Raw genomic sequence first — 12,337 nt, 5'->3', positions numbered from 1 at the left:
TAGTAAAACTACACACTAGAGCAGGGGTAGGCAAAACTAAGGCCTGGGGGCCAGATCTGGCCCAATCACCTTCTAAATCCAGCCCGCAGACGGTCCAGGAATCAGCGTGTTTTTACATGAGTAGAATGTGTGCTTTTATTTAAAATGCATCTCTGAGTTATTTGTGGGGCATAGGAATGCGTTCATTTCCCCACCCTTCAAAAAAATAGTCCAGCCCCCCACAAGGTCTGAGGGACAGTGAACCGGCCCCCTTCTGAAAAAGTTTGCTGACCCCTGCACTAGAGCAAAAACATCATCAGTCAAACCTTTCATACACTGAAAAAATCTTCCATGAATTTAGCAGCCACTCTCAGATTTAAAAAGCTGTCACTCTCAGGATGGCAGATAATTTGGATAGCAATTTAACCATCAGGTTAACGTAACTGGTCACAAATCTTGGGCAAGTCTAACCAGAACCTCTCTAGGCCTGGTACCAGCTTCCTTGTGGCTTAGGCAACTGCAGCAAGTGCCAAACCCAGGTAAGCTAAGACGACATGTCTTGTTTCACTGCCTCTGTAAATACCGTGTTTCTCCGAAAATAAGCCATAGTGATAGGCAGTTTAACCTTGTAGGTTAAACTGTACCATACTTAATTAAAAAAATAAGACATCCCCTGAAAATAAGCCACCGTGTGTGTTTTTGAGGAAAAATAAATATAAGACAGTGTCTTATTTTTGGAGAAACACGGTATGAGCAGTGTTAGAAATTGAGGTATGAAAGCCTACATTATGGGTGCAACAACAGAATGTCTAGGCAATCTTTTTAATAACAAGAATACAAAGCTGAAAATGAATGAACTGCAGTCAAAACATTATGTTCGTTTTTCACATGGTCAGGTCCTTCCCCTGACCATCCCCCTAATATTCTTCAGAGAGTCTTCAGAGAGTAGTTGGAAGTGGGGAGGCAGAAAAAGCTCCTCCTTTCTTTCCACTCTGCCGTCTGAAATATTCAGTGCAGTACCGCACCCAGAGCTCAGAAACTGCTTGTGCTAATGAAATTCTGTGTCGCAAAATCTACCTAGAACAATGGGAGTTTTGAACACTGAATATGAGTGAAAAGTCCAGGCATGACACCTCTTTCAAGGCAAATGAAGAGAGCAGGAATGGTAAGACAGACTCAGCAAAGGCACATTGGAGTTACCTTTACCATTCATGGATGGAGGCTTTAGGCCAAAGTAGCAATGAAAAGAAAAGAAAAGGCAGATGTGATTCCCACTAGGAGCAAGAGGCACTTAAAAAAACATAGGAGAACCTTATGGCCATCACACCTATGGCCGTCATACAGCAAGACTCTGCAGCTTCATGTATTGGTGCAGAGGAAAAGGTGTCCAAAATCATGGAATAGAATGCATAATGATTCAAGATGTTTTCATGGCAAGAAATGCATAAAGCAGCTGCAATTCAATGCACAGAAGTTGACATGCTGGAACTCCCGGTTTACAACAACATCAACAAAGTAGAAGACGATGTCAAAGCACAACCATTAAAACGTAGGAAGAACTCCAATTACCTGGTAATTATTTTGGTTTTGAGACAGCCTTCGTTGATTGGAGGCTGCAGAATGAGAAGACAGATTACTTCTTGATGGATAAGAGCTGCTATATAGTGTGCTGGACATAGTATGCAAGGAGGTACGTGGAGGCAAGTGGTAGTCTCTGTTATGATATGGGGTACTGTTGTGCAAGTCCCTGGAATTAACCAAGTGTGAACTGCAGCCAACACTTCTGCCTGTCCCTGGCAGACCTGAGCCTGGGTTCTCCACCATGAGGGATGTGCCCCTTAGCCGGGGGTTATTCTGTATCTGGGCACCCATTGATGCCAATTCTTCTTCTCTAGCATACTCATCGTCGACATCCCCAGTTTCCATGGCAATGGACAAATAACTGCCATCTACAGAAGAAGAGGATGATGGCTTCTGAGCACTTCCTCCCAGGATTCTCTGAGGTTGATCGGTAACAGCCAAGGAAAAAACCTCTCGAATTTCCACATTGTGCGTGCTGCAGGAAGGATCTCTAATGCTGGCCCTTTGCCCAGATGGCACATGTGAGGCAAGGATTGGATGCTCCGGTTTTGGTAACCTTTGACATCCCATCTGTTCCATTTTGCTTGGTCTGTGGCACAACATGGGCTTCTGAGGTAAAACCAACTCTGCAGTCTGAACCGAAGAACCACCATAGCTTTTCTTAGCATGATCATAAATAGAATTTGCTGAATTTAACACACTTGTTTGCCTTGAGAGGATAATAGTCTTTTCTCCCAGGAACAGAGAAGCATTTTTACAGTGGGGGGCTTGCTGTGCCACTGCAATCTGCTGCCGCTGAAAATCAGGCTCACTTTTTGATTGTGGCCTTGGAAGAGAATTTTTATGCAGATCACTCACCGATGCATTAGACTGCTTAGTGGACACCAGCCTGTGAGAAGATCTGGCTGGGGTGTATACACCAGTTACCATGACATCGTTGTTGGAGGACGTCCAAGATGCCTGTTGGGTTTGGGGGGAAGCAAGGTTGGCTAGGCTTCGGACATTCGGTACTGGGGGTACGTTCAACGTGCTGGCAGCAGTCCCTGGTGGGGTGCCTCCAGAATCCACAACATTCTTGCTGCTCATCTTCCTTCTTTTGTTGCCAACCCAGGTCTGCAAACACAAAAGGGTTCATCAGCAAAGGATCCAACTCAAATTCATTTCATTCAGTCCAGAGTTTCACAGTACAAAGACTAAAAAAGTGAATGAATGAGACACATGTGACTTCTACCTTTACTATTAACTACTATTTGCAGTTTTCCAGCTGTTGCCTATATACCACATACCCCTGCCCATAAACAAGCCACCAGAGCGCAAGAACCGTCTCCCCCCACCCAGGCCCTTTCCACCATAACTTTCTGTCTCTTTATCTTTTCCTTCTCCAAGGAGGAGGAAGGATCAATACTGAACTCTTAATATTTCTGGACACTAAGCAGCAAACCTTTGAACTGTCCTCTGTGGCTGTACCTTTAATAGAATCTTGATGTGCACACATCACCACCTCCTAATGTTTACAACCATGCTGCAAAGACCTCCATCTACCCATTTCTGAAGATCTAACTTCTGCTAATGAACAGTTGGGGCCTGAAGAACATGCTGGTCCTGTTATCAGAGTACTGTATATTCTATCATTTCCTCAGCATAATAGATACATAATAGTTCCAAGCAAGACTCTTGAACAACGCACTACAATGTGCATGGCTGAAAAAAATATTCCAAGGCAGCTGGTACTTTCCTGGTACTGTCCTCACCTAGAACTACAAGGACTTAGCATTTACCCCACCACTCATATAAGTGAGGTCAACTCAAAAGAAATTCTTAAAGAAGATTATCACAAATTGTAAGAGCAACAACACATATACCAGGAATCTTCCTAATATCCAGCTCAAATAAAGAATTTCACAAAATGGCTAAATGTTCCCATGTTCATCAGTTGAGGGGGGGGGAGGTTTTGTTGTCTTACCATGGAATGAACTTAATTGCCCACCCACTTCTGTTTTAGCAGAAACTAAAGTCAAACCACATTTTACTAACGTAGTGCAAACTAATGCAATTAAACTACTGTTTCAGATTCATTGCACACTGTTTCAGAGCTTTTATTTCTTTTATTTACTGCATTTATATACCATCTTTCTACCAAGGCACCCACAAGGAGGAGGCAAAGCCAAGCTTGCCACCAAGCATACACTCAACAGGGAACTGTAGCCAATAATGATCTCCTGACAAGCATAGCTATAGGATACAGGAGCTTACAAAGGTACATTTGTTACACTTAATTTGTAGGCATAAATCTACAAAGCATCAATGTAACTGTGCCCCAATGTAATGTGTGAAGTGTCCATTACATACTTCACACAATCTTGTTTGAAATAATAATCAAACATCCAAGTTAAAAAGATGAAAGCAAATTTTCAAACATGTACACAAGCCAGAATTTCAACAAAGGACCTAACTTCAGATGCTAAAGAGACTTACGTTGTGTGGACAAGCACTTCACAGCACTATCTCAAACAACAGGCAAAACTGTAAAGAGCTGTCATTTGGGGGGGGGGGGACGACAAAGCACAAGTTATATTGGGGAAGGAAGCTTTTGGTTTCTTAATAGCTCCATGTCCCCTGCAGATAAAGAAGCAAAACAAGTGCATTTGATAAACTGTTATGCAAATTTTAGCAAAACCTGAGTACTTACCCTGACTACACTGAAGTCCAGCTTAGTTTCTTGTGCACACTGTAATATGAGCTGAAAGCAATTTTTACTCTGATTTGTCATTCCATTTTCATAATAACGCTGCAATATCCTTTGTTGTTCTGCAGTAAATACAGAACGCAGATTCATCTAAAAATAAAAGAAGATACTATGAAAATTGGAATAATTTAAGACTTGCAGATTATTATTATTTTTGAAAGCAGGTGCTCACTTATCCAAGCAAATAGAAAACTACAGTGGACTGAGCTCTATTATATTCTGGTTTATCTGCTATCAGTTTTCTTAATCATACAAAAATCTTAATACATACAAGAATCAGAGAGCTGCCACATTTTTAAAATAACTAGGAGAGCTGTTGATAGAATCATGTTTGTAGGCATTCAGGAATAGATTCTGTCTCTCAGCCACATTCAAGAATGTCCAAGAAGTGGGACACCAAACAAGGCTATGAAGCTGAAGCGGTCTTGGTTCTTAATAACTTCCACTGAGTTCTATTGGAAAAAAGAAATTGCTTGCAATCTGGGGCATACTTGATTGCACAGAGTAGGAACAGGGGAGAGATTTGTTCCATCTTGCAGACATTGCAGCAAGGGATCTCTGTAATATACTTCAATGAAAGAGCTTATCTGATATGATATAGCTGGCTTGCTATCACTGAACTTGTAAGTACTGTATATGAGAATGTACAAAGCCACATTATGCTACACCAGGAACAACTCTGGACAGCAGTGCCCCTCGGGTGCTTCAGACAGGGTTTTTCCCTAGATCTACCTGGAGATGCCAGGGATTGAACCTGGGACATTTTGCATACAGAGCAGGTGCATTATCACTGAGCTATAGCCCTTCTATACACATCTATGTATGTGGAGGGCAAAAAATGTTGCCTTCAGAGCCCAGGACCAGAAGCATAAGGACCCTTCTCTAATGTTTCAGCCTTCTCTTCAGTCACATGGACTTTCCTAGTTATGAAGTAGCACTGTAGAGGTATCCTGATCCCATAACTGATTTTTCCCTTTCCAACACCTGAAAGTGACTAAAAACATGCCATTTCTGAAGCCGAGCAGTTCTGGTTCTGCACAGTATCTGCATGGGTGACTGCTTGGGAATCCCACATAAATCTAATGAAGTGCAGAAAAAAACTAAAAGAGCTTCCCCAGAAACTATTATTTTGGTGCATATCTAAGCAAACATAGAAAAAGCTGAACCCAAAGTTTCTACTTAAGTGGTGCATAATTACAAAGCCTGTATAACAACTTACAGCACAAGCAGAACTGATATACAGATTGCATTTTATGGTCATATAAATGCAATAATGAGTTACCCAAACAGTAAAAATAATGGCTTTGAAAAAGCATGGAGCATACTAAGGTTGTTTAAATTTATGTATATCATCCAGCTCAAGAAAAACAGGTTAAGCCATGTGAAGTTCCTGTAGGAAGTCTGTTCTGGGCCCTGTATAGAGAGTCTGAAATGGATACTCAAATGGAAAGAGTATCTTGCATGAAAGATGTATACTGTACAGTACCCGAGTTTCTAACTGCTTCTTGCTGTACTTCTACACCTCTAATTTTAGAGAAAATGTGCTAATTAAAATATTATCTATACTGTAAAGTAACAGTTTAACATACTGTTACAACTGTTACTTTACAGTATAGATTATTTTTAAAGGTATGTAAAATTTTAAGGTAAGTAAAAAATTATCAGTTTTGGACTCCTAATCAGTAGCAGTTGCCAGGTCATTGTGATATTTTGATATATAAGAATGTTTAGGTAAAAACAAAATATTTCCCAAACCTTCTGCTCCATGGATGAGAACATTTACTTTAAAAACCACATCTGCTCTACTAGTGGTAATCTATACAATCACAGAAGAGTATATGAAGGCTACTATGTGTTAGGAAATGAGATTGCTAGGTGAATGATTGGACTTCCTGTTTGGCTGCCATGGTGAACGGCTGTGCCCATAACAGTGGAGCCCTTTTGTGCAGATAACGAGGATAATATGGCAGTAATTATCCTCCCAAAGCCTCCCCAGGGCCGGGGGGAGCAGCCCACCCGCAGATCATCCGATACCTGCTGCCTGCCCTGAAGGAATGACCAAATAATCCTGGGAACTGTAGTTTACCACTCACAACTAGAAACTCCTAGCACCTTCTAGACACTATAGTCCCCAGGATTCTTTGGAGACCATCATGTTCTTTAAATGCACATAGCTTAGGATCAAGAGGTGACTAACCGACGGACCTCAAGGTGTTATTGGACTCATCAGTTCTCATCAGCACCAGTCAGCATGGCTAAGCCAGAGGCATGGTTAACCCAGAGGCTGGATTACTGCATTGTGTTCTATGTGGGGCTACCCTTTGGGTCCTTTTGGGTTCAAAAGCTCTAGCTGGTACAGAATGCGGCAGCTGGAATGATGATGAAGGTAGATAGCTGACAATAGATGATATCATGAAAACTTCTGCACTGCCTGCCACCTGCTACCAGGTTTGTGGCTCTTATATTAATTGCAGCTTGGCCACTGAAATCATCTGCCAAGAGTGTCTATGGTTGCACTGCAAGTAGGTGAGACTCATCTGATGTCAACACAAAATAAAGCTTTCAGTGTCATCACCCAGTCTTGTGGAATGCAGAAGGCACTATCAGTTTACTGATTTTTTTTATATGTCACTAGGCTTATGCAGACAATTAAAGAGAAAGGGAGGGGAACTCTTACAGTTAGTCAGTGATCTGTAATTTCGGTTCTACTATTTATATATTTGTGGTGCAACATATTTGCATTTTTAATTAAATTGCTACATGTAGCTATTTTTACTAATAAATACTGGGAGTCGAAATTCAGTGTCTGGAGGTTAGTCACCTATGACCGAAATGATATATGGATATGAATGTCACAGATACTACTTACTGCACTTGACAAGATTAAATCTGATGCACAAAACTTAATACTATTATGAATGGGTAAAGACTGTATGATGTTACAGCAGATGTATGTGTTTGATCAAACACACTAACTCTGGTACTTCTTATCCAGCACTGATAATAGGAATACCAAACACATGATAACACAAAATACTTGACCTTGCATGAACCTTGGCACCAAGAATACAAAACAAAAAAAATTCCTTCCAGTAGCACCTTAGAGACCAACTAAGTTTGTCATTGGTATGAGCTTTCGTGTGCATGCATACTTCTTCAGATACACTGAAACCCTTCTGAGTAATACCCCTCCCCACCCTCTCACTATATATAAGGGTCTGGTGACTTCTGTTTCAGTGTATCCGAAGAAGTGTGCATGCACACGAAAGTTCATACCAATGACAAACTTAGTTGGTCTCTAAGGTGCTACTGGAAGGAATTTTTTTAATTTTGTTTCGACTACAGCAGACCAACTCAGCTACCTACCTATAACTAGAACCAAGAATACAGGTATGGCCATACAGAAGTCCTTCCATATCTGAAGTTCTGGTTTAATTGGGAAATTGAATAAAATGTAAAGGGACCCTGACCGTTAGGTCCAGTCGTGACCGACTCGGGGGTTGCGGCACTCATCTCACTTTACTGACCAAGGGAGCCAGCGTACAGCTTCCAGGTCATGTGGCCAGCATGACAAAGCAGCTCCTGGCGATACCAGAGCAGTGCACGGAAATGCACCTATTTACCGTATTTTTCGCTCCATAAGGCACACCTAACCATAAGGCGCACCCAGTTTTTAGACGAGGAAAACAATAAAAAAAATATTCTGAAGGAAATGTTGCACTAAACTATTTAATAAACAACGGGTATATCAGCATAATATTTCAACCATGTAAAGTGAACAGCAGTCAACAGTGGTAGGAGAGAGAGAGGAAGAGAGAGGGAAGAAGGGAGGGAAGGAGTGAAGGAAGGGGTGAGAGAGAGGGAGGGAAGGAAGGAAGGGGAGAGGGGGAGGGGGAGGGGGAAGAGAGAGAGAGAGTTGCTGTCGCCAGCATGGCAAAGGGGGAGGAAGGGACAGCCTAAAAGCGCCGCTTTGGGGCTCCCCCCCTGCCGATCGCGAGGGGCGGAACAGCCAGATTTTGAGCAGATCCTGCCTCCCTTTCCCCCCTGCCGATTGCAGAGGAGAAGGATGGGGGTGGAACAGTCCGATGTCGGGCTGATCCTGCCTCCCCCTCCCCCCTGCCGATCGTGGAGGAGGAGGGGGCGGAACAGCCCAATTTCAGGCTGATCCTGCCACCCCTCCCCCCTGCCGATCGCGGAGGGAGGGGGCGGAACAGCCCGGTTTCAGGCTGATGTTGTCTCCCCCGCCGCTGCGGAGGGAGCATCAGCCTGAGTTTGGGCTGATGCTTCCTCCCCCGCCCCCTTTGCCAACAGGAATGGCAAAGGGGGAGGTGCAGGCAGGGGAAAGTGGTGCTTTCGGGCTGTCCGCTCCTCCCCCGCCCCCCTTTGCCATTGCTGTTGGCAGCAGCAGGGGAAGAATGGGCAGCGCAAAAGTGGCTGCCTTTGGTCCATAAGATGCCCTGACTTTTCCCCTTCCTTTTTAGGAGGGGGAAAGTGTGTCTTATGGAGCGAAAAATACAGTATCTACTTGCACTTTGACGTGCTTTCGAACTGCTGGGTTGGCAGGAGCTGGGACCAAACAACGGGAGCTCACCCCGTCGCGGGGATTCGAACCGCCGACCTTCTGATCCACTTGCAATTTCCAGAAACTGAAACCACAGGGTTGTTGTGAGGATGAAAGGAGTGGGGAGCAGCATTCAAAATTAGCCAGGGGCATTTTGCTCCTGGCCTTTGACACTTTGCGACCAAGTGAAAATGCCTAGATGTCTGACATCTCCACCATATGGAGATCACTGGATTTGGACTTTTGTCACACAATAATGCCCCATCCTATAGAATTCTATCAGTTATATTTTATCTGCACTATCTGAATGAATTTCTGGAACCAAATTGCTTTTTCTCCTGAGAAACAAAAGGTAAATACGATAAATAAATAAATAAAATAAAAATAAAATAAAATAAACTGGGTGCTTTCTATTACTGCTCTGCTGATGCCACTGAAGACCAAAAGCCAACACAGATGGTGAATGCAATGTAGGCACTCGTAACATACCACACCACTGTGCACATTTTGGTTTTTCTTACAAGCAGCAATATGCTCCCTTAAACACTGCATGAAGAAGATTCCTATGCATTAATCTCATCAGGCCCAAGATGCACCTGTCTCAATATCACAACCAATAACCTTTTATTGCAAAAATACCACCTCACCACCACAAAGATCACTATATACCACTTTATGATGCAAATACATTACATTTGCCTTCATGAACATTTACTTGACATAAGAACACACATGACATAAGAACACTTGACTGTGTTCACAGACAAACCATTAGCATCTCCCCACTTTTCTTTGTTGCCAACACTTGCCAAATGCAACTATTGTCCTGCACTCCCCCCCCCAATAAGTTGTAATTTTCAAAACACATATTAACGAATATGAAAACTCGCATTCTTACCAACAAAAAAGTTAGACTAGCGTTACAGGAGGCACCCACCCACCCAGGTTCGACTTTTTACCAGGCAGACGCACAGGCAAGCCAAGCAGGCACAAACGCCTAGTCCTTTTCGGCTACAACTTGCACAAACTTTGTTTCTCTGCCTACTGCTTGTGCAACTTTTGTAACTCGTAGTTTTAACAGCTAAATCTGCCACTACGCATGCGTACTTTTTTCATTTCTAAGGAAGGGGGCTGCAGGGATAAGAAAACCAAGACAGTCCGCGGCGCGACGAACGTGCACCGCAAACCCTAACAGCAAGCAGTGTGCTCAAGCCTGAGCAATGCTGCGCTTCGCTGGCTGCACCAGCCCTGCCCAAGCCGCTGCTTTCACACTCGTTGGGCTACCGCGGGCACGTCTTCATCTTCTCAACCCAGCTTCGCTCTCCGCTCACGAGCATGCGCACACGCGTCTCGCCTTGCACTTGCGCGCAGCGCGTAAGCGCCTACGAGTTCGCGCAAGGGGCTGCTCACGCTGGCGTCTCCTGCCGCAGATCAACCGAATGCTCAGGTGCGCATGCGCCCCCGAGTTATGGTCCGCGAGCTCCAGGTTGAAGCCGATGATCGGGAGGTTTCGCCCCCCTTCCTTTCCTTTCCTTCCCTCCCTCGCTCCCGATTCCCCGGCTCCTCCCCCCTCACCTCAAAGCCTTCAGCCAAGAAGTGATAGCGCGGGGGAGGGGGGAGCGTCTTCCTCCATCGCAGCCCCCACAGGCCGGCGAAAAGGCCACCCGTCAAGTCCTCCCACCGCCGCCCTTCTCCCCCTCCCCACGATCTTCCTCACTCTGCCCCCCCCCTCAGGGTCCGCGCGCCCAACGCGCCCCTCCCCCTCCCTGCGCCCGATACCCTGCCGCCGAACCCACCGTGCTCTGTGGGACAGGCGGGGCTGGTCCGGGGGGCCCAGGGCTCCGAATTCAGCCGGTTTCGGCTGGGTCGGTCCCGGCGTCACACAATGAAATCAGCGCCTCCGATCATTAATTCTCATCATGATCGTGACGTCAGCGTAGACAGCGGCCAATCGGAGCTCGAGATCAGCGCTGGCCGGGACAGTCTGTGCCCCCGCCTCTCAATCCCCCCCGGGGGGGTAGAGCCTGATCTAAGGAACAGCCCCCGCTTGGAAGGCGGGAGAGTGGAGGGCGGCCGTGTATGGGGGATAACGGAGAGGAGGAGCGTCCGTGGCGATTCTCTTGATGAACCAGCTTGGCAAGGGACGGAGGGAGGGCTGGCGGGTTCGGGGAACGGCGGCGTTTGGGATTGAAGAGTTATTCACCGGTATTCTGACAGACGGAGAAAGACCTGGAAAACGGGAGGGGGCGAGAGCTGAGGTAGTAGGCGGTGCTGCCCGGGTGTCAAACGTTCAGACAGACACAACACCTGAGGGGCCAAAACGCAGAGGGTAGTGATTCCTGCTTCTCTGTCCAAGATTTGAAGTCACCACAAGCATAGAACACCAAACACCGGACTGTTAGGTTTTGCTTGCAAAAAAGACCTCGCTTTTTCATTATACTGTACACACGTAACCGAAATGAACTACGGAATTCTGAATTACCAATACAGTACATCTCAAAACGATCTAAAATGTGACAAAAGTTGCTGCAACATAGTTTGCAATAGTTGTGAGGCACTTTTCAACCATGGCTTTAAAAGCTGTTTTCGGTGAATAAATAAATCAGATTTAAAGACAGGCACTGGTGCTCTCAAGAGTGGTAGATCTGGACAGCAACATCAAGTTGTGGTAACTTCTCTACACTTCATAATGGCTAATTAACAGCACAGCCTCGAGGGCCAGCCTAAGAAATTTTGACGCCTAAGGTGAACCACAGAATGGCTCACTTCCAAGGAAGAAGGGGTGAGTTTAGATCTACACCAGGAACAAGTGGGAATAAAGATCTACCCCGGAATCTGTTGCCTCTGTGCATCCTGCCTCCTGAGGCAGTTGCCTCACTTTGCCTCATGGATGGGCCAACTCTGATAGTTCTATCAATGTCTACTCAGAAGTAACCACAATATCACATTTCTCAGATTTGTATCCCACACCTTCAACACCAAATGCTGTTCCCAAAGCAGCTAATAAGATTAACACTGCCATCCTAGGCACAATTTGAAATATTTTCTCTTGGAACTATGTCTACAGTAGCAAACAAGCCATATCAATGGAACTTACCTTCGTATATGGATTTTGGTTTGTAGCCTGATTTGCGAGGTAGCGATGGGCAGATCTATCAATCACAGTTTTGTTAGCTCTCCACATTTCTGCAGCAATTTGTTTTTTTTATTTTAAAAAGAAAATATATTCATTAGAATTTCATCAGCATCTTGACTATACAACTCAGTGGGTTTTGACTATACTGTATATGATTTTGGCTTTAGGCACAATCCTCAGAACATAACCCTCACATAAGTTACCGTAGAGTAATTTTAGTAGTTGTGTTCTGTGTTCTGCTCATGTTTAAATGGTTGTGCCTTTATTATTATCTTATTTCAATGTTGCATTTTTCAGACTGCAATTCTAACCTATCCACCTAAATGTTGATTGT

The 12,337-nt window shown here is 44.6% G+C and overlaps 1 protein-coding gene across 8 annotated transcripts in view; it reads right to left on the bottom strand.

Annotated features, from left to right (window-relative positions):
- HDX (highly divergent homeobox) overlaps window positions 1-10,844 on the bottom strand; it is a 40,257-nt gene extending 29,413 nt beyond the window's left edge. For 2 of the 8 annotated variants that reach the window (XM_035113864.3, XM_088664608.1), the window contains exons 1-3: window positions 10,664-10,844; window positions 4,250-4,396; window positions 1,549-2,673 (exon numbers count right to left, since the gene is read on the bottom strand). In XM_035113864.3, coding sequence (XP_034969755.1) covers window positions 1,549-2,673; window positions 4,250-4,396 — 1,272 coding nt within the window. In that variant the 5' untranslated portion in view covers window positions 10,664-10,844. Of the gene's footprint in view, window positions 1-1,548; window positions 2,674-4,249; window positions 4,397-8,897; window positions 9,128-9,765; window positions 10,192-10,663 lie in introns of those variants that run through there. The other 6 variants (XM_060270520.2, XM_035113865.3, XM_088664605.1 and 3 more) reach the window with 6 other exon arrangements.
- Window positions 10,845-12,337: the final 1,493 nt, after the last annotated feature.

The sequence above is a fragment of the Zootoca vivipara genome, chromosome Z2 (genome assembly GCF_965207765.1).
Source record: "Zootoca vivipara chromosome Z2, rZooViv2.hap1.1, whole genome shotgun sequence".
In the NCBI taxonomy this organism is placed as follows: domain Eukaryota; kingdom Metazoa; phylum Chordata; class Lepidosauria; order Squamata; family Lacertidae; genus Zootoca; species Zootoca vivipara.
Note: the sequence above shows the minus strand (reverse complement) of the source record. Positions and strands in the feature narration are given on the sequence as shown.